This window comes from Anolis sagrei, chromosome 5, assembly GCF_037176765.1.
Source record: "Anolis sagrei isolate rAnoSag1 chromosome 5, rAnoSag1.mat, whole genome shotgun sequence".
NCBI lineage: Eukaryota > Metazoa > Chordata > Lepidosauria > Squamata > Dactyloidae > Anolis > Anolis sagrei.
Genome location: NC_090025.1, coordinates 46631935 through 46652238, shown reverse-complemented (window position 1 = coordinate 46652238; position 20304 = coordinate 46631935). Strand labels below are relative to the sequence as shown.

The window sequence follows — 20304 nt, the reverse complement described above, 5'->3', positions numbered from 1 at the left end:
CCCACACTCCATCACTCCCCCCGCCGCCCCATACACACACGCAACCCCACTCCCCCCGCCGCCACACACACACACGCAACCCCACGCTCCGTCACTCCCCCCACCGCCGCACACAAACGCAACCCCACTCCCCCCGCCGCCGCACACACACACGCAACCCCACTCCCCCCGTCGCCGCACACACACACGCAACCCCACGCTCCATCACTCCCCCCGCCGCCCCATACACACACGCAACCCCACTCTCCCCGCCACCACACACACACACGCAACCCCACGCTCCGTCACTCCCCCCACTGCCGCACACAAACGCAACCCCACTCCCCCCGCCGCCGCACACACACACGCAACCCCACTCCCCCCGTCGCCGCACACACACACGCAACCCTACGCTCCATCACTCCCCCCGCTGCCGCACACACACACGCAACCCCACGCTCCATCGCTCCCCTGCCCCAATCTTACCTCCTTTTACTTCACGCCACCTCCAAACCCCACCCCGCCCCTTCCCGCCCTGTCAAAATCTAGGAAAGACAGGAAGGAAGGAAAGAAGGAAGAAAGAGAAAGGGAGGTAAAGAAAAAGGGGGAAGGAACTTTGGAAAGTTAAAGGAAGAAGAAAAGGAAAGAAAAGGAAAGATGGAAGGAAAGAAAAGAGAGACAGCAGAAGAGAAAGAAAAAGGGGGAAGGAAGGAAAGAGATAGAGAAAGAAGAGGAGAATGAAAGATGGGAAGGAAGGAAGGAAGGAAGGAGGGAGGGAGGGAAAGAAGGAGAGAAAGAGGGAAGATTGGCCACAGCAACACGTGGCGGGTAAAGGTTGTTATTTCTATTATTATTATTATGCTATTGTTCCTCTGAGACCCTTTTAGGGGGAATGGGAGAGGTGTCAGGTCCCGGAGGCAATGCATTGCATTATTGTTATTGTTATGATGGTGGTGCAATAAAAGGAAATAAAAAGTGAAAGAAGGAAGCAAACAGGGAGGGAAGAAAGGCAAAGGAAGAAAGGGGGAGGGAATGAAGGAAAGAGAGAAGGATGAAACCAAGTAGTGAAAGAAGGAAAGAAAGAAAGAAAGAAAGAAAGAAAGAAAGAAAGAAAGAGGTAGAGAAGGAAGAAAGGAGAGAAAGGGGGAGGAAAAGGGGGAAGGAATAGGTAGGGACCTCTCTTTCATAATAGTCCAGATATCTACCTCAACTTTGATAAGTTTTACTATAGGCCACAGCAACGCGTGGCAGGGCACAGCTAGTAGATATATATGTTTCTTTATACATACAGGTTGAGTATCCTCAGTGCTGGAGATCAAAAATGTTTTGCATTTAGAATACCTGTATTTTCATAAACTTACATAATGAGATATCTTGGAAAGGGATCAAAGTCTAATTTATATTTAATATACATCCTATGCACATAGCCTAAAGGTTATTTATATGCAATATTTTTTATAATTTTGTGCATGAAACCCAGTTTGTGTACATTGAACCATCAGAAAACAAAGGTCCACCATCTCAGCTATCTATGTGGAAATTTTAGGATTTTGGAGTATTTTGGAATTCCAGATAAGAGATGCTGAATCTCCATTATAGTTGCATGTCTGCCAAAGATTGTGCTGAGACACCATGGCAGAATAGGTTATGTTGAAATGTTTTACTGTCATAAGTTAAATGACTTCATTGTTGCTGGAATGGGCCGTCAGACTAATTTGCTTCTGTTGATATAAATGTGAGAACACTTTGTGTGGTTTCGCACTAGATGAACCCAAGATGAATGGCCCATAGCCTCCTTGATTTGAGAGTTTAAACAATATTGGTTTAGCTTTCCAAAAGTGTGAAAAGAGAAAGGAAAAGCACAGAGATCTTCTTACAAAATGAGTGTACATCTAACTAAACTGGTTGTGTATTGGAAAGATTGATGAGGAGATATATGGCTGTTAAGTTGCTATCCTTTCCAGTTATTAGTAAGTTCCGCCTCAAAGCATGTTTGAGTCCACCTAGCAAGACTGGATTATATTTCAGAGACAAATGATTAAATCTTTCTAATAACTGAGGCGTAACTAGTGTCTTGTTCCTAAGGCCCCCAGTCATGTCTGTTTTTGTAGTCCCCTAATTAATTTTCTTTAAATGTCTAGGATATGGAAAGAATAAGTCTATTTAATTAAAATACTGATGATACTTCAGAATTGCTCCTCTGACAGGACATTTTTGGTATATGGGCACAGACAGCATACTGTGTCTTGCATACTTTATTTTGCATGTGTTACAGGCTGCTGTTGTCTGGCCTCTAGAATACAGGATTGTTCAAATGCCAATATAAAAACAAACTGGCGCATATATATATATATATATAGAGAGAGAGAGAGAGAGAGAGAGAGAGAAGTAAATATTATGCGATAAAACAAACAAATGAACAAATTGTTGTTGTTTATTCATTCAGTCACTTCCGACTCTTTGTGACCAATTGACCAGCTCATGCCAAAGTTCCCTGTTGGCTGTGGCCACCCCCAGCTCCTTCAGAGTCAAGCCAGTCACTTCAAGGATACCATCCCTTCTATCTTTCAGGGACGTCCTCCTCTCGCTCCCACCTCTGTCGCAAGCGTGACTTGTGGGGTTGAGGGAGAGGGCCTTCTCTGTGGTGGCCCCTCAACTTTGGAACTCGCTACCTGGAGAGATTAGGCAGCCTTCAGTAAGAGCCTAAAAACCTGGCTGTTCCAGTATGCATTCGAGGAATTAACATCAAATCCCTGTACCTCAACCAGCTCAGTACAAAATGCCTTTTGATGCACTTTATCTCACCCTTCAGTGAAATCAAACTCCATTGTTTGTACCATCTGAACCCCTACTCATCCATCTCACCCAGGGTTTTAAATCCTATCCTTAGTATTTGGCCCTGCCCACTTGGCTCATTTTTTCTGTTACTTATGTTATATTCTGTGCTTATTTTGTATTATTTTGTTTTGATATATTTTGTATTATTTTCTTTTGATATATTTTATTGTATTTTCTTTGATGTATTATTGTATGATTGTATGTTTGTATTCCTTTTCCTTTGTTGTAATTGTTGGGCTCGGCCTCATGTTAGCCACCCCGAGACCCCTTGGGGAAATGGTGATTGGGTATAAACAAAGTTATTATTATTATTATTATTATTATTGCTACTATTATTCATCCATCCGTCCATCTTGCCCTTCGTCTGCCCCTCTTCCTTTTTCTTTCCCTTTCCCCCAGCATCATTGTCTTCTTCTGGCTTTCCTGTCTTCTCATTATGTGGCCAAAGTACTTTGCCTCTAATATCCTTCCCTCCAGTGAGCGGTAAGGCTTTATTTCCTGGAATATGAACTGGTTTGATCTTCTTGTGGTCCAAGGCACTCTCAGAATTTTCCTCCATGAACAAATACATATGATCAGAATCTGCCAGGTATTATTAACTAGTTGATACATAACCCTAAAGGCAATGGATTCGATCTAATCTTAGAAGCTAACCAGAGTCAGTCCTGGTTAGTACTTAGGTGACCATCCACCAATAAATACCAGGTGTTGTAAACTATATATTAGAGCAGTGGTTCTCAACCTGGGGGTCGGGACCCCTGAAGGGGTCGCGAGGGGGTGTCAGAGGGGTCGCCAAAGACCATCACAGACAATATTTTCTGTTGGTCATGGGAGTTCTGTGTGGGAAGTTTGGACTAATTATATCATTGGTGGGCTTCAGAATGCTAGGTGAACTATAAATCCCAGCAACTATAACTCCCAAACGACAAAGTCTATTTTCCCCGAACTTCATCAGTGTTCACATTTGGGCATATTGAATATTCCTGCCAACTTTGATCCAGATCCATCATTGTTTGAGTCCACAGTGCTCTCTGGATGTAAGCGAACTACAACTCTAAAACCCAAGGTCAATACCCACCAAACCCTTCTAGTATTTTCTGTTGGTCATGGGAGTTCCGTGTGCCAACTTTAATTCAAGTCCATGATTGGTGTAGTTCAGAATGCTCTTTGAATGTAGGTGAACTATAAATCCCAGCAACTACAACTCCCAAGTGACAAAATCAATCCTCCCATCCCATCCCCACCAGTATTCAAATTTGGGCATATTGGGTATTTGTGCCAAATTTCGTCCAGTGAATGAGAATACATCCTGCATATCAGATATTTACATAACGTTTCATAACAGTAGCAGAATTACAATTATGAAGTAGCAACGTAAATAATTTAATGGCTGGGGGTCACCACAACATGAGGAACGGTATTAAGGGGTCGCGGCATTAGGAACGTTGAGAACCACTGGAAGGCAATAGCAAACTACTGTTTTTGTAGTTGTGATTGGCATGTAAGATATAGAATGGGCATGAGTTAAAGCACCCCAGTAAAACACATTTTGGAACAGAAATTTGGAAACAAGTTGTAAGAGCACTTTTCACACATGGGGCACAATTTGACACTGAGCTTGTCTCGTTTTATTTCTGTCAAGGCCTGAATACTGAGAATGAAAGAGACCATAACTATTTAGGTTGTACTTTTAAACCTCAGATGCTTTCGATATAGGCTTCATCACAGTTACACTGGTGGTGCAAATGTGAAAAGAGGGTTGCTACTGGGAGAATCATCTGAGTGAGATCAAGATCTGGCCTTGAGCCCACAAATATTTATGTAAATATATTTACTCTGAAATTGATCTTAATTGCAAAGGGTAGCAGAAATGAAAATATGTGAGGCAGAAATATCCCACGGCATATGTGCATAGCAACAGAAACACAGGCATATTAATATCTGACAGCTGTTCATTGCAATTTACAATTGGATCCTGAACTGCTTACCAGTATTGGCATCTAACAATTGCGTTGCCTTTGATTTCTTGATAAGACCATTGTACTGTTTGTCATATCTCAGAAAATGAAATCTGACTGATAGCTTGCTTGCAAATAGAAATATAATAGATTATATTGTTAACCAAATATGTGTGAATGTGATAACACTAGTAAACACCTCTGATTATCCCATATTTTGGGATTATTTTTGCCACCTAGATAGAAGAGTAAGATGAAATCTGAAACTAGAGTTTATACACATACATACCATCATTGATTGGAGTCAATGTATGGCCTAAGTACTCTCAAGGCTCCAGATTCTCTCTGATCTTATTTATTTATTTATTTATTTATTTATTTACTATATTTATACCCCACCCTTCTCACCCTGAAGGGGGACTCAGAGCGGCTTATAAGTAGGCAATAATTTGATGGTGCATAAACAAATGTACAAGAAAAATAAACATATACATTAAAACCATAAAGTTAGAAACATCAAAACATTAAAACCAATTATTAAAACCACATCACCCAAAATCCTAGCCCTATTAGCCATTCTAGTCATAATTGCACTTATTCCATATCCGCTTATTGTACAGAAATTAATGTCTGAAGGCTTGGTCCCACAGCCATGTTTTTAATTTCTTCCTAAAGGTCAGGAGGGAGGAGGCTGATCAAGTTTCACTGGGGAGGGAATTCCACAGCTAAGGGGCCACCGCTGAGAAGGCCTGTCTCATCCCCACCAATTGCACCTACAAAGAAGGTGGGACCGAGAGCAGGGTCTCCCCAGAAGATCTTAACCTCCAAGAGGGTGATACGGTTGGACAGATAAGCTGTGCTGGAACCATTTAGGGAAGTTAAGCAAGGGCAGTCCTGGTTTATTTCTTGCCTATGAAAACACGATTGAATTCATGAGCAACATAAACACATAAGGAATATATCCCTTTATCCTTTTAGTAAGTGGATTTGATAGTATCATATTCTGACCAATGGTAATGTTGAGCTGAAGACAGCTGTAAGAGGTGAAGCAAGGTTCTTTGAACCAGGAGGAAGAGAGAATTCAAAAATTGTAGATTAAGTGGCAACATTTTTTCAGAGTTGAGAAGTACAAAAACAAAACACAATAAAACACAGACAAACTATGTTTTGTAGCTTGTCAACAAGAAACATTTTTGTAGAGTTTCTTGTCCTGGGCAGACCAGTGATCAGCTTAAATGAATGGACTCAGTCAAGAGCCTTGATTTTTGGAGCCGATAGTTCATCATAAAATGCAGCTACACACACAACTGAAGGTTCATGACGTTGGCCTTGAATGCTCTAAATCAGTGGTTCCCAATCTATGGATCCCCAGGTGTTTTGGCCTACAACTCCCAGAAATTCCAGTCAGTTTACCAGCTGTTAGGCTTTCTGGGAATTGAAGGCCAAAACATCTGGGAACCCACAGGTTGAGAACCACTACTCTCTAAATAACCTATAATCATGGAACCCAGGAAAAAAGGTTGGTGTATATTTAAAATAATGATGTGCCTTTTGCATCTTAAATATTAGTAAGTATTATGGCTATACCCATATAAAATCTGTCAAGTTTAAAGATGCAGTCAATGTCATCTTTTTATTTCCTATAACTAACTAACATTGATACCTTTCTGGATTTTAAAAAAATTAAAGATAAAAACATTTAATCAAAATAGGAATCAATCATGAATGATCCACTGTTTAGATGTTTTTAAGATTGTAACTTGAGGCTCTTCTCTGAGTCTTTTTTAAGCAAGTGCATCAATGTGGTTATCTTTAGTCTGTACTGTCCCCACTCTTAAATATCCTACCAAAAGAGGGATGTATGATCTGGTATCAATGTAACAGTCCTTCTCTCATGAGATTTCAATTAAATTTAATTAAACATAGTTTTCCTCTGATTTTCACTTTGAGACTTGTTATTCAGCAGAATGTTCCTGTGAAGCAAAGTCAATGAGTGCATGATATTGAAGTATATATTATTAACACAGAGCTCCTGATGGACCAGCGGGTTAAACTGTTTAGCTGCTGAACTTGCTGACCGAAAGGTCGGCAGTTGGAATCCGGGGAGTGTTGTGAGCTCCCACTGTTAGCCCCAACTTCTGCCAACCTAATAGTTTGAAAACATGCAAATGTTAGTAGATCAGTAGGGAATGTAACAATGCTCCATGGAATCATGCCGGCCACATGACCTTGGAGGTGTCTATGGACAATGCTGGCTCTTCGGTGCTCCATGCAGTCATGCCAGCCACATGACCTTGGAGGTGTCTACGGACAACGCTGGCTCTTCGGCTTAGAAATGGGAGATGAACACCAATCCCTAGTCGGACATGACTAGACTTATTCTCAGGGAAAAACTTTCCCTTTTACTATTTTCACTTCTCTTCAGGAACCTGGTGTTTTCCATAGGTGTTAGATTACAGGTCCTCTAGCATAGCCACAAATGATAGCACTTGTTTTCCAAGCACATCTGGAGAGCATCAGGAGTAGAAGTACTGGGTACAGATGGCACAGGTGATATTTTCGATATATTGCTGCTAGTACTATTTTTTTTAAAAAAATTCTTAACTTGTTCTTTGATTAATCCAAAATTATATGTTTTTCTTTTAAGTTTGATATATTATACATGGGGGGTGGGGGTGGGGGAGGAAATGCTCTCCTGCCCATAAGTGAGACTGCTACTGTAGACTTTTGTATTTCAGAAGCAGCTTTGGAAGTCTCACTGCAAACTGTGAGGGAGAATAGAAATTGCCAAAAGTCAATAAATCCTAAAGCAACTGTATTCATTGTGTTACACAAAGTATTTTTGTTGCTGTTGGAAATGAAGATACTTTGCTTCCATGGGCCAAGCTAATTAATGCCCTGAGCTGCTAAATGAGGGCTTCTTTCATTCAGTCTTGTGACGTTTGATCTCTTATACTAAACAATGGGGTGACTACTTAAGCCCGTTTTAACGGTGACCCTTTTTTCTGACCTGCATTGGAAGTCTTTGGGGTTCTCCTCAATGAAAGACAAGGTCATTTTTTTCACTTTGAGGTATCAAGAATGATCAAACCTTTAAAATACCTTGTGTATAGTAAATAAGGGATGATATTTTGGCAACAGTTTTTGTAAATGGTTGGCGGGAAAGGAATTAACTTCATTTTGTTCCTTGGATTGGCATAGTCTTATCTTAATTTAGTTAAAAGGGTTTTGTTTTTTGTTTTTTTGCAAAAGGATTACCCCGTTGATTGATTCATTCCTTTCATGACTTAAGCTTGCCCTAGTTTCTTAAATGGCTTCCTTCACATTGCTTCAAATCATGTTACCATATTTAAGTCTTCTTTCTTGAAAATAGAGAAAACCCTAAGATACTAGCAATTGTTCTTTGCTAACTTCCCAAATGTGCTGTTTTGTTTTTGCATTGACTAGTTGGAAAATACAGTGAACTCATCAGATTCATTGAGATTTGGTTCCAGGATTGTGCATGGATGCAAAAAAACAAGGATTTTAAAAAATAATTTAATAATATATCCCATACTATTAAATTATTAAACTTGAAGGCACTTACACATACAAATGTAGATCTGGATGTTCAGTAATTACCTTTGGTGAAGGTTTCGCTGAATCCTATAGAGCCATATATAGGCATCTAGCCTTAAGAGCTATATATGTGGCTTCGCAACCCCAGGGGTTCTTGGAAGACACTAATCTAGACCCGGTGCAGTCTGGCTTTAGGCTGGGACATGATACCGAGACAGCCTTGGTCACCTTAGTAGATGATCTATGCCAGGAACTAGATGGGGTAGGGGTGTCTTCCTGTTGGTTCTGCTGGACCTCTAAGAAGCCTTTGATACCGTTTAACATGGTATTCTTCTGGGACGTCTCGCAGACATGGGACTTAGAGGTACTGTTCTGTAGACACTCCGTTCCTTTCTGGAGGACTGTTCCCACAAGGTGTTGCTGGGGGACACCTGCTCGGCCCCACAAGCATTGACTTGGGGGTCCCACAGGGATCAGTACTGTGCCCCATGTTGTTTAACATTTACATGAAGCCAATGGGAGAGATCATCCAGAGTTTCAGGGTTAGATGTCATCTCTATGCAGATGATGTTCAGCTCTGTCACTCCTTCCCACCTGTTACTAAGGAGGCTGTTCAGGTTCTTAACCGGTGCTTGGCAGCTGTGACGGTCTGGATGAGGACGAACAAATTGAAACTGAATCCAGACAAGACAGAGGTACTCCTGGTTAGTCGCAAGGACGAACAGAGCTATAGGGTTACAGCCTGTGTTGGATGGGGTTACACTCCCCCTGAAGACACAGGTTCACAGCTTGGGAGTGATCCTAGACTCATCATTGAGCCTGGAACCCGAGGTCTCAGCGGTGGCTAAGAGAGCTTTTGCACAATTAAAAGTTGTGCACCAGTTGTGCCTGTACCTTGGAAAGTCTGTCTTGGCCATGGTAGTCCACACTCTTGTTACATTAGTGGGATTGCTGCAACCCACTCTATGTGGGGTTGCATTTGAAGACAATTTGGAAGCTTCAACTAGTCCAACGGATGGCACCCAGGTTGCTCACCAGAGCAGGATACAGAGAATATATAAACCCTCTGTTACACCAGCTTCACTGACTGCCAGTCTGCTACCGGGCATGATTCAAAGTGCTGTCTATAGCCTATAAAGCCCTGAACGGTTTTGGCCCAGCTTACCTGTCCGAACGTATCTCCCACTATGAACCATTATGAAGGTTAAGATAGTCTGGGGAGGTCCTGCTCTCGGTCCTACCATCTTAGCAAATACGACTGGTGGGGATGAGAGGCAGGGCCTTCTTGGTGGTGGCCCCTTGTCTGTGGCACTCCCTTTCCAGTGACATCAGGTCAGCCCTCTCCCACCTGTCCTTTAGGAAAAAACTTAAAACCTGGTTGTGGAACCAAGCGTTCAAACAGTAGATGCCTCAGTCAAGAAAGAGACCGATTTTGTGTGACTAAAAATGGACTGAACTGGACTATGATTTTGAATCTGTGATTTTAAATGAATGTTTTAGTAATTTAATGTGTTAATGAATTGTTTTAAATGTAATTATTCTTTATCATTGTTGTTGGCATCGAGTGCCCCCCCCCCCCTCCGGGGTGAGAAGGACATTAAGCAAATATGCAAAATAAATATGCCCTTTCCCTATGAGCATTGTTTACACACGCTGTGATTAGTGATTTTATTTATTTATTTTGATAATTTGTACACTCCCATCTACATTACCTTTGTATGTTGTATGCCTCCATGCCATTTCAAATTTATGGCTACCTTAGGGTGAATCTATCATAGCGTTTTCTTGGCAAGGTTTGTTGAGAAGAGAGTTGCCTTCCTCTGAGAGAGAGTGGATTACTCAAGGGCTTCCATAGGCGAGCGGAAATGCAAAACTCTGGCCTCCTGAGTCTAGCATCCAGACCTCTTAAACACATTCGCTCTACATTACATTTACATGAAGATTAAAAGGATAAGACCTGAGAGGACAAAAGTTGATACGCTCTGGTTGTGTGCAAAGAAAACAACACATATTTTCCTTTTTACATCAAAAATTTTCTAAATCCTTATCTGTGTGCTCAAATGTTTACATTCGGACTGTTGCATTCACATAAATTGGAATATTTTCACAAGCTTAGTGCTGGTAAGGTATTTGCATCAGAGCAAAATTTTATCTACTCCAGCATTCCTCAAAAGCAACAGTATTCCCATGAACTAGCTGTCAGAAGCAAGCTTCTTCTCATACAGGAGTTAATACCTTGACTTTATGGCTAACAATAAATCATTGATAACCTTGACTTCTCTAAGTCTGTCTAATCCTCATTAAACCACCAGGTTCTAATTCTCTGTGTAAAACTGCTCTGTTTACACCACACATGAATTTATCTGAGGGGCTATATTCTGCATACAAACCTACGCGAGGCCCTTCTCTGGGTTCTACTCCTGCCTTTCTCAAGAGTTTCATCTACTAGGAATGTGACAGAGAATTTTCTCAAAGGCTGTTCGTAGACTCAGAAGAAGATGGGCTAACCCTCCTACCTATGGGTCTTCTATCATTTTTATTCAGGCAAACCTTTTTTTGAGAATTTTTTTAGGTTGATTTTTTGGGCAGCTGGCTAGTTGCTGAGGAGGGAACTTCTTATGAGTTGGGAACAATATTTTTCTGTTTGAAATTGCTTTTAGTTTAGTTCAGTTTTGATACTGAATGTTATTTTGTCAATTGATTGCACTTCTTATTCGGCATAACTGTGGATCACCGACTTTTGGGAGAAAGATGGAGTTTAACTTAACAAATCAGCATAGCTATTTGCAAACTTCTGTCTTGCCATCATTTAGTCACTGTTTTTTCTCAATTATAAAGCTTCAAAGACTGTTTTGTTTCTCATAAGGAAAATTAGCAGGTACATTTTCATTTTACCACCCTCTGCTGGAGATGGGTGGATAGATGGAAAGATAAAGACTAAATGATGGCAACACACACACACACACATGTGCAGAGAAGTTTTCCTCTCTCAACAAGACCCTCTGTGGCCCTGTGAAAATATGTGATTATTAACACATAAATCCAATGTCAATCAGCATCTTCTGTAATAAAGATAAAGGTTTTCCCTTGGCATTAAGTCTAGTACTCTCCAACTCTGGGGGAGTGGTACTCATCTCCATTTCTAAGCCAAAGAACCAGCATTGTCCATAGATGCCTCCTAGGTCATGTGGTCGGCATGACTGCATGGAGCACCGCTACCTTCCTGCTGAAGCGGTACCTATTGATCTACTCACATTTACATGTTTTCGAACTGCTAGGTGGGCAGAAGCTGGACTAACAGTGGGAGCTCACCCCCCTCCCCGGATTAACCCGTTGCACCACCAGGGGCTCCTTTTACCACTTCCTGAGCCTTATGTAAATATGCATTGCCTTTTCTAGAAAATTCATTTGTTTGCTCAAATATCTAGATTCTGCTTCTCCTATAAATTGTGTCTTTGTGTTTAGAGAAATAGTAACTCCCCCTCCCCTATCTCTCCATGTTTTGTATTTAGAGCCTGCTTTTTACTTTGGTGACACTGAATATCATGTAGCAGAAAGTGCTGGATATGTGGAAGTTCACGTTTGGAGAACTGGAACAGACCTGTCCAAAACAGCCACTGTGACAGTGCGCTCCAGGAAAACAGAACCATTGTCTGCAGAAGGTGAATTCTTTTTCCAACTGGTCTTACTGTTGCTTATGTGCCTTCAAATCCTGTCTAATATGTTTTGTGGCACTTTCAGACATCTAGAAAAATTTAAGGCATAATCTGACACTGACTTTGGGTCAATAGCTTCTCATTGCTTTCAATACAAATACCACAATCTATCCTTTCCTGGAGTGCTTTTCAACTCTCAGGTTGAACAGTGACTCTGACTAAACAAGGTCTAAGTGAATTGAGCAGATCAGCAAAATTCATATTTCCTGACTCATGCAAAAAGGAGCACTTTTGTGTGAGCATAGCCACTGTTGTGTGCAACCTAGGATATTTTAACATTATTAACACTTGAGGCAAATAACTGCATATCCACTCTTCTTTCTTACATAGCTGGAGTTGATTATGTTGGCATCAGCCGCAACCTGGATTTTGCTCCTGGTGTGAATATGCAGACTTTCCGTGTGACCATTTTGGATGATTTAGGACAGCCAGTCCTTGAAGGTCCAGAAAAATTTGAACTCGTTCTTCACATGCCTATGAATGCAGTGCTTGGAGAGCCAAGCAAAACTACCATCTTCATCAATGATACCATCACAGACTGTAAGTATCTTGAGGCTTTTGCCTAAAAGTGACAAAAATAAACATGGCAGCCAAAAGGTGGTAGGGAAGAAATCTGCAACCGTTAGAATCAACAGTGTCTCCAGTATTGATCTCTAGCATTGTTCCTTTTTTATGATATTAGAAGCATTGTGAGGAGAGTGAACAAAGTCAACCCACATTGTGACCAACATTTTGGTTTGCCATGTCCCTGAAGCTTTTCAGTTGTTGTCTTTTTCTTTCAGATATTTAGTGTTAAGTTGGATAAAACTGCACCATGTGGTCAACTTAAATTTTGCCTTGTTATCAATTAATGTAGCCCCACCATATTAGAAATAAAAAAATAAACCTTTCCCAAGAAGTGTATTCAGTTATCAGTGATAGTAAGTTTATAGGGCAGGTATTGATGGGCAAACCCAGGACCCGGGGTTGGATGAGGCCCTTTGGTCTCTTTTCTCAGGTCCTTCTTTTTTTCGCCATCCAATCCTTCCTTCCTTCTCTCTTTCCTTCCCCCTTCCCTCCCTCCCTCTTTCTCTTTCCATCCTTCCTTCCCTTCCACCCTTTCATCCTTCCTTCCTCTTTCCTCCCTCCTTCCCTTCCTACCTTCCATTCTTCCCTTCCACCCTTTCATCCTTCCTTCCTTCCCTCTTTCATCCCTCCATCTCCCTCCATTCCCTTCCACCCTTCCTTCTATCCTTCTTGTTCTCCCTCCCTCCCTTCTCTTTTTCTTCATCCTTTCCTTCTGGAGGATGTTTCGCTGGGAGAAGAGAAGGTAGAGATGGAACATGAGAACCATGTTTCAAGATTTCAAAGGGTGTCCTATTGAGGAGGAGGGGAAAACTGATTTTCTGCTGTTCTACAGACCAGGACAGAATGGAACAATGGATTAAAACGGCAGAGAAAGAGATTCAATGGAAAAAAATAGGAAGAGTGGCATAGGTTGCCTCGGATTGTAGTGGAGTCTCCTCTGGAGGCTTTTCCGCAGAGGATGTCTATTGGGAGTGCTTTGATTGTGTCTTCCTGTATGGCAGGGGGTTGGACTGGATGGCTCTTGGGGTCTCTTCCACCTCTAGGATTCTTTTTCTCTCCTGCCCTCCAACTCATCCTGACCAAGACCAACCCTTTTGGGATCCAAACATTTCCTGTCTTTCTTTTACTTTCTGCCTCCAAAAGAAAAGAGAAAGGGGAGGAAAGGGCAGGGAAGGGACTTGGGGAAAACCCCAGCGCATCCACCCCACTCCAGCCCACCACTGGCTCCGGCCCACCATGCAGCCTCCAAGTTAGAAAGTTTGCCTGTACCTGTTATAGGGTATTTAAAAATTGGAGTAGTTTTGTTTGCACACAAGTATCCAAAGTATAAGTTAATTCTAGATTGTCAAATGATCACAAGTGCAGGTAAGACCTGCAGGTGACAGCTTGTCATAATTGGAGGAGGACCCAGATTTTGAGGGAGAGTCAGTTCTTAGCCAATGTTGGGAAAGCACTGTGTCCCAGCTACATTATTTCTGTAAACCTAGATGAGATCACTTCTCTCATCACTGCTTTTTCAGTTTCCTGTCCAATTTCTGTTTGGGGTTCCAGGGAATGGGAAAGAACACAGTGATTAGGGACCATCTTTCAGTGAAAGCTGTTTGGTTTCAAAAAGGGGAAAGGCAATTTTCCCTTTTTGATTGCAATTCAGTACACATTTGTTGTTAGACCACTGCAGTCAAGCAGGACAGTAGAAAAAACTGTGGTATGCTCTTTTAAATTCCATATTTGTGGTTCTGAATTCAGCTATCTTCTTTTTCATATCTATACAATGTGGAGACTTTTCTATGTATTTAGTGTCATCCTATATAATTACAATGGATACAGACTTCAAATTTTAATTCTGTTTTCCAAACTCAGTGCAAGAAATTAGCTACAGCTTACCATGGGTTAATTTATTAAACTGTATGACATTATAGTAGGATGTGAGAAAACCAACTAATGTATCTGGCATTCTTATGCTTTGCAGTACCCAAAGTCCAATTTAAGGAACCACTCTACACAGTCAATGAAAAAGATGGGCTGGTTTCAGCTATAATTTATCGCAGTGGTGATGTTAATCATAAATCAACTGTCCGCTGCTATACACGCCAGGGCTCTGCTCAGGTTATGATGGACTATGAAGAGAGACCAAACACAGACGATTCTGTAGTGGTGTTCCTTTCAGGTGAGGTCTTGGTCTTTTAAAAAAAAGTATTTTCAAGGAACTAGCAAGGCGAATTCTCACAATTCTTCCTTAACAAGTTGAATTCACAGTAGAGTCTCGTTTATCCAACCTTAGTTTATCCAGTGTTCTGTATTATCCAACACAGTCTACCTCCAGCCTGGAGGTGAGGGAAATGGAGTGAATATTTACCTGTGGAGTTATGTCCAGGGTGGGAGAAAAAAAGAACACTTGTCTGTTTCGGTGCTAATTTCATAAATACAGTAATTACTATATAACATTACCGTGTATTGAACTGCTTTTTCTGTCAATTTGTTGGAAAACATGATGTTTTGCTGCTTAATTTGTGAACTTACAACATAATTTGACGTTTAATAGGCTTTTCCTTAATCCCTTCTAATCATCCAATATTTTCACTTATCCAACGTTCTGCCGACCCGTTTATGTTGGATAAGCAAGGCTCTACTGTACCTCAAAATATATGTTACTTTGATGTACTCATAAGGGACCTGCTTCTGGTTGGAATCCTCATGGGAGGCAGGAAACAATGTTTTGTCCTTCACTTCTGTCGTAGTCTGTATTAGCAGACCATATGTTCAGTTTTGGGAGTTGGTAAATGTAAGTAAACAAAAGCATTACCATAGTTTTTGAACGAAGATATATACTGCTGTATAATAAAATATCACTCTGGCTTGTGTAACAAGTAACAATATCTTTACTTCAGTTCAAAAAGTCAAACAGGGCAACAATATAAACAGTAGTCTCTCTGAATTCACACAGAGAAAACAGGGAATGAACAGTCCTTTTAAACATTCTTTAAATTATGCTTCATGCATTTTAAATGATCAGGCTTCAGAGAGTTGACGGCCATTTATTTCCTGGCTGTTTCCAGTCAGTGCTCTCTTCACTTTCCAAAGTGAAAGTAGCAGTTAAAACTGTTTGTCTCAGCAGCAAGCCGGAGACAGCAGCCAATCAGAACTCTGGCCCCTGGCGTGCTCAGCCAATCAGCTGCCGACACATGTCTTTCCAGCTAACCCACCACATCATGGTGTCTCTTTTCAAATCCTCACACAGTTGGTATTGTTTTAAAAGGGGTTTATTTCTCTGAATGGGCTCTTTTGTCACAAGGCAAATTGCAGGTGGGGTCACCCAGAACAGAATTGCAGCGAGGCGCAATTGGTGAGATGCCTCTGTTCCATTACCACCATCGTTTTCCCCCCTGCAGGAGACACTGAGAAATCCTGTAAAGTGGTTCTGGAAGATGATGCCATCTACGAAGAGGAGGAAGAATTCAGGCTAGTGCTGGGAACGCCAAAAAGCTCTTCTGTATTTGGCGCATCTCTTGGGGAACAAAAGGAAACTTTGGTGAAGATTAAAGATGAAGAAGACAGTGAGCTTACCATTTATTTTAAACTCTTCATGTTGTGTAATATTTACTAGGCCCTTTTCCTTTTACCAGTTGGGATGATTAGTAGCTACTCACAATGGGCATTTTTCTTCCTTTATTACAAAACAAATTAGTGCATTATATTGTTAAATTACGTTGTTTTTAACACTATGTTTTTGGCCTGTTCTCTCTTTTAGATGATTTTTGCCATTTATACATAAAACATGTACATGATTAAGGGCCCCCTGGTGGTGCAGTGGGTTAAACCACTGAGCTGCTGAACTTGCTGACCAAAAGGTCGGTGGTTTGAATCCAGGGAGTGGGTTGAGCTCTCACTGTAAGCGCCAGCTTCTGCCAACCTAGCAGTTCGAAAACATGCAAATGTGGGTAATTCAATAGGTAGTGCCTTGGCAGTAAGGTTACGGTGCTCCATGCAGTCATGCTGGCCACATGACCTTAGAGGTGTCTACGGACAATGCCCGCTCTTTGGCTTAGAAATGGAGATGAGCACCACTCCGTAGTGTGCCATGACTAGACTTAATGTCAAGGAGAAACCTTTACCTTTTCCATGATTAAACAGGAGAGGCTGACTTTTTTCAGTTCTCTTGCAGAACCAGTGATTAAATTCTCCGAAATCAAATACAGCATTCAAGAACCTCAAGAACCCGGTGAGATTTCAGTTGTAAAGATCCCTGTCTTGCGTCTTGGGGACAGTTCCAAAGTTTCTATTGTAAGAATCCATACCAAAGATGGTTCGGCTACATCTGGAGAAGATTATAATCCAATGTCTGATGGTAAGAGTTCAGTATGCACTTCAAAGTTATAGAATGTGGCAGTCCCAATTTGATGATACACAAATGTTTTGGACTAGTGTTCCCACATGATGCAGATTGTGGTCAACCTCTGGAAGGCATCACATTGGGGAAGCTGAAAATAAATGAAGTCAAAAAGTAGTTGGATTGGTTTTGTGATGGAATTTGAATGGAATGAACACTACAGATATGACAGAGTGTAATCATTTCATGTTTGTTTTAGTAAAGGAAAAAAGTCAAACTTGGCATTATTCACATTTTAGTTTTCTTCTTACCTTTTATGTACTGCCTTTTAGCCAGCTAGGAGTCCAAAATGAATTTAACACATAATGTGAGGAACAAAGTCTTCTAGCCTCACGTACCTAACCCAATTCTGCTTGTAATCGAACATACAATTTCCTATTTGTACTCTAAAAATACTCTTCATTTCAGATATTGAATTCAAAGAAGGGGAAACAGAACACTTCGTAGAGGTTGAAGTTTTGTATGATGGAGTGAGAGAAATGCGGGAAGCATTTACAGTACACTTGAAACCTGATGAGAATATGGTAGCTGAGACACAGGTAAGAAGTATAGGTGATTTGATATTCTGTACTTTGGTCAGTTGGCATTCAGACTGTGATGATTTGGAAATGTTGGGAATCAGGAGCTGTTAGGCTCAAAATAACCCTCTCTGGGGGTGATTCCACAAAAATATGGCAGAGTGCCAGATGCACAGTTCATAAGTAGCAGAAAGTTACATGTAGTGAGCAAAGATTGGCTTCCATTCAACAGGTGGAACAGGATTGCAGATTCACAACTTCATTGGATCAAAAATATTTTGCTTATTAAAGATAAAAGAAATCCATTCTTGATAGGAAAGGTTCTTGGAGCTAACTAGCTTCACTGAGCTATCTTCTAAGGAAAGGAAAAAAGGAAAAATAGCATAAATATCTACGACATCTTGCCTGGATTAAGGCAAGATCCCTCCTCACTCTACAGAAAACAAAAGGGAGAAGGGAGGACTGACCACATGGCCTCGCTGGGGCAATAAAAATACCTTTAAAGAGGGAGTTACGTTTTCCCTGAAGAGATCACATTGCTAAGTATTCAAAGGAGGAGGAGATAGTGGCATGCAAGCTGAGTAAGACAACCCCCTTTCTAAGCCCCTTTTTAAGATAAGCTTGCTTGAGGAAACTGTGGAATTAATCCTTCACTCTAATGGAGACCCCGGTGGCGCAGTGGGTTAAACCCTTGTGCCAGCAGGACTGAAGACTGACAGGTCGCAGGTTCGAATCCCGGGAAAGCATGGATGAGCTCCCTTTGTCAGCTCCAGCTTCCCTTGAGAGAAGCCTTCCACAAGGATGGTAAAACATCAAAAACATCAGGGTGTCCCCTGAGCAATGTCCTTGCAGACAGCCAATTCTCTCACACCAGAAGCGACTGGTCAATAAAAATGTTTTGGGACTTCATTGGATAATATTTATGCACACATATCAACTTGGTCACAAAGGAGATACTTCCAAGAATGTTTCCTCATATAGAAACATCCTGCTTACAGCTGTTTTCACTTGTAAATTAAAACCTTTTCTGTCTTTCAATTCAGGCGAACAAAGCTATTGTGTACATTGAAGAAATGGACAGTGTGGCAGATGTGACCTTTCCAGCTGTGCCTCAGGTTGTGTCTCTCTTGTTGTATGATGACACTGCTAAAAGCAAAGCAAACCCCCAGCCTCCAACGGGATACCCTGTAATGTGTGTAACGGTATGATTTGTTCCTATCTCCAGTTCATAATGTCTAATTATATATTACTAATTGGGAAATGCATGGTTTGGAGATGTTTAAACAGTTTACCAAGCTAATGGGAAATTTAGAGTGCATTACAAGAAAATGCTAGTCTTTTATTTTCCTATGTGGCCAAGAGAGCGAGAGGCCTTTGCCTGGATTGAGATCCTTCCAGAACTACCAAACTACAGTGAAGCAGTGGTTCCCAGCCTGTTGTCCGTGGACCACCTGTGGTCCCCAAGAACTAAAATATGGTCTGTAGCCTCACTATTACTACACTGTTGCAATGATAGTAACTGGTCTTGCGAAACCCTCTTATAGTGCTGAGGCAATGGGGATGTCAGAAGGGGAGAGGCTGACTACCCACAACAGGCGAGACAACAAGCCTCCTAACTGCTGCTTCTCCTCCTCCTCACTTCCCTTGAGTAGAGCCATTCTATGTGGTGCCTGGAAGCAGGGTCACCTTGATGTCTTAGTTTTTAAGCCTATTCCTTGAGTTACTTGTGGTGTGGTTCAGAAAATTGTATTGGATAGACCTCATCTCTAGATTATTAAATATGGTTTTCTGTGGGTGAGCAGATGGTGACTTCTGGATGGCATATGTTCTGTATCAGAAACTAGAGCTGATGTGATCTATCCAATGCAATTTTCTGAATCACACCCCAAGGGAGCACACAACTCCCCTGTTGTGTCAGCTCCACTGGCTGCCAGTGCAACTGAGCAACTGAGCAAAATTCAAAGTTCTAGCTTTAGCCTATAAAGCCTTAAACGGTTCTGGCCTAGGCTACCTGTCCAAACGTATTGTCCCCTATGAACCAGCACATATATTAAGATCTTCTGGGGAGGCCCTGGTCTCGGTCCTGCCAGCCTCACAAGCGCGGCTGGTGGGGACGAGAGACAGGGCATTCTCAGTGGTGGAACTCCCTAGCGACATCAGAGAGGCTCCCTCCCTATTAGCCTTTAGGAAAAGAGCCAAAACCTGGTTCTGTGAGCAGGCCTTTAGAAATTAAGGCAATGAAGTATTTTTTTATTGAAACCTTGTGCAATTGACCTTGGAGCAGACTCAGACCATGAACTTGGATGGCGTGTTTTCTAAGTTTTTAACTTTTCAAATATGTTTTAACTCTGTTTAATATCCTGAAATTTTTGAAATGTTTACATGATTGTGTTGAGGCATGACGTTGTGCCTTTGTAAGCCACCTTGAGTCTCTCTGTTGGGGTAGAGAAGGGCGGGGTGCAAGTATGGCAAATAAATAACTAAATCAAATAAATCAGCACCCCAAATAATCAAACCAAATCTAAAGTTGACCAAAAACTGATTCATAACCTGTTTGGCACTAATGTTGGGGAGTAGCAGAATAACTCCCCTGTGAACAAATTTTGCTAAGAAAACACTATGATAGGTTTGCTTAAGAGTCGCCATAAATTGGAAATTACTTGAAGGCACACTATAATAGAAACTGTTGGTATGTTTTTATATTTTTGGACTACAGTCCTTTCTTGCCTTTCTTCTGACTCGATCACTTGGTGTGATGTGATTCCAAATATAGTACTATAAAG

General features: G+C 41.4%; 1 protein-coding gene across 1 annotated transcript in view; it reads left to right on the top strand.

The window, feature by feature from the left end:
* FREM3 (FRAS1 related extracellular matrix 3) overlaps positions 1 to 20304 on the top strand; it is a 106457-nt gene that overhangs the window by 62816 nt on the left and 23337 nt on the right. Inside the window, exons 7-13 of the mRNA XM_060778895.2 lie at positions 11846 to 11995; positions 12380 to 12589; positions 14586 to 14783; positions 16006 to 16170; positions 16779 to 16961; positions 17412 to 17542; positions 18565 to 18723. Coding sequence (XP_060634878.2) covers positions 11846 to 11995; positions 12380 to 12589; positions 14586 to 14783; positions 16006 to 16170; positions 16779 to 16961; positions 17412 to 17542; positions 18565 to 18723 — 1196 coding nt within the window. The remainder of the gene's footprint in view (positions 1 to 11845; positions 11996 to 12379; positions 12590 to 14585; positions 14784 to 16005; positions 16171 to 16778; positions 16962 to 17411; positions 17543 to 18564; positions 18724 to 20304) is intronic.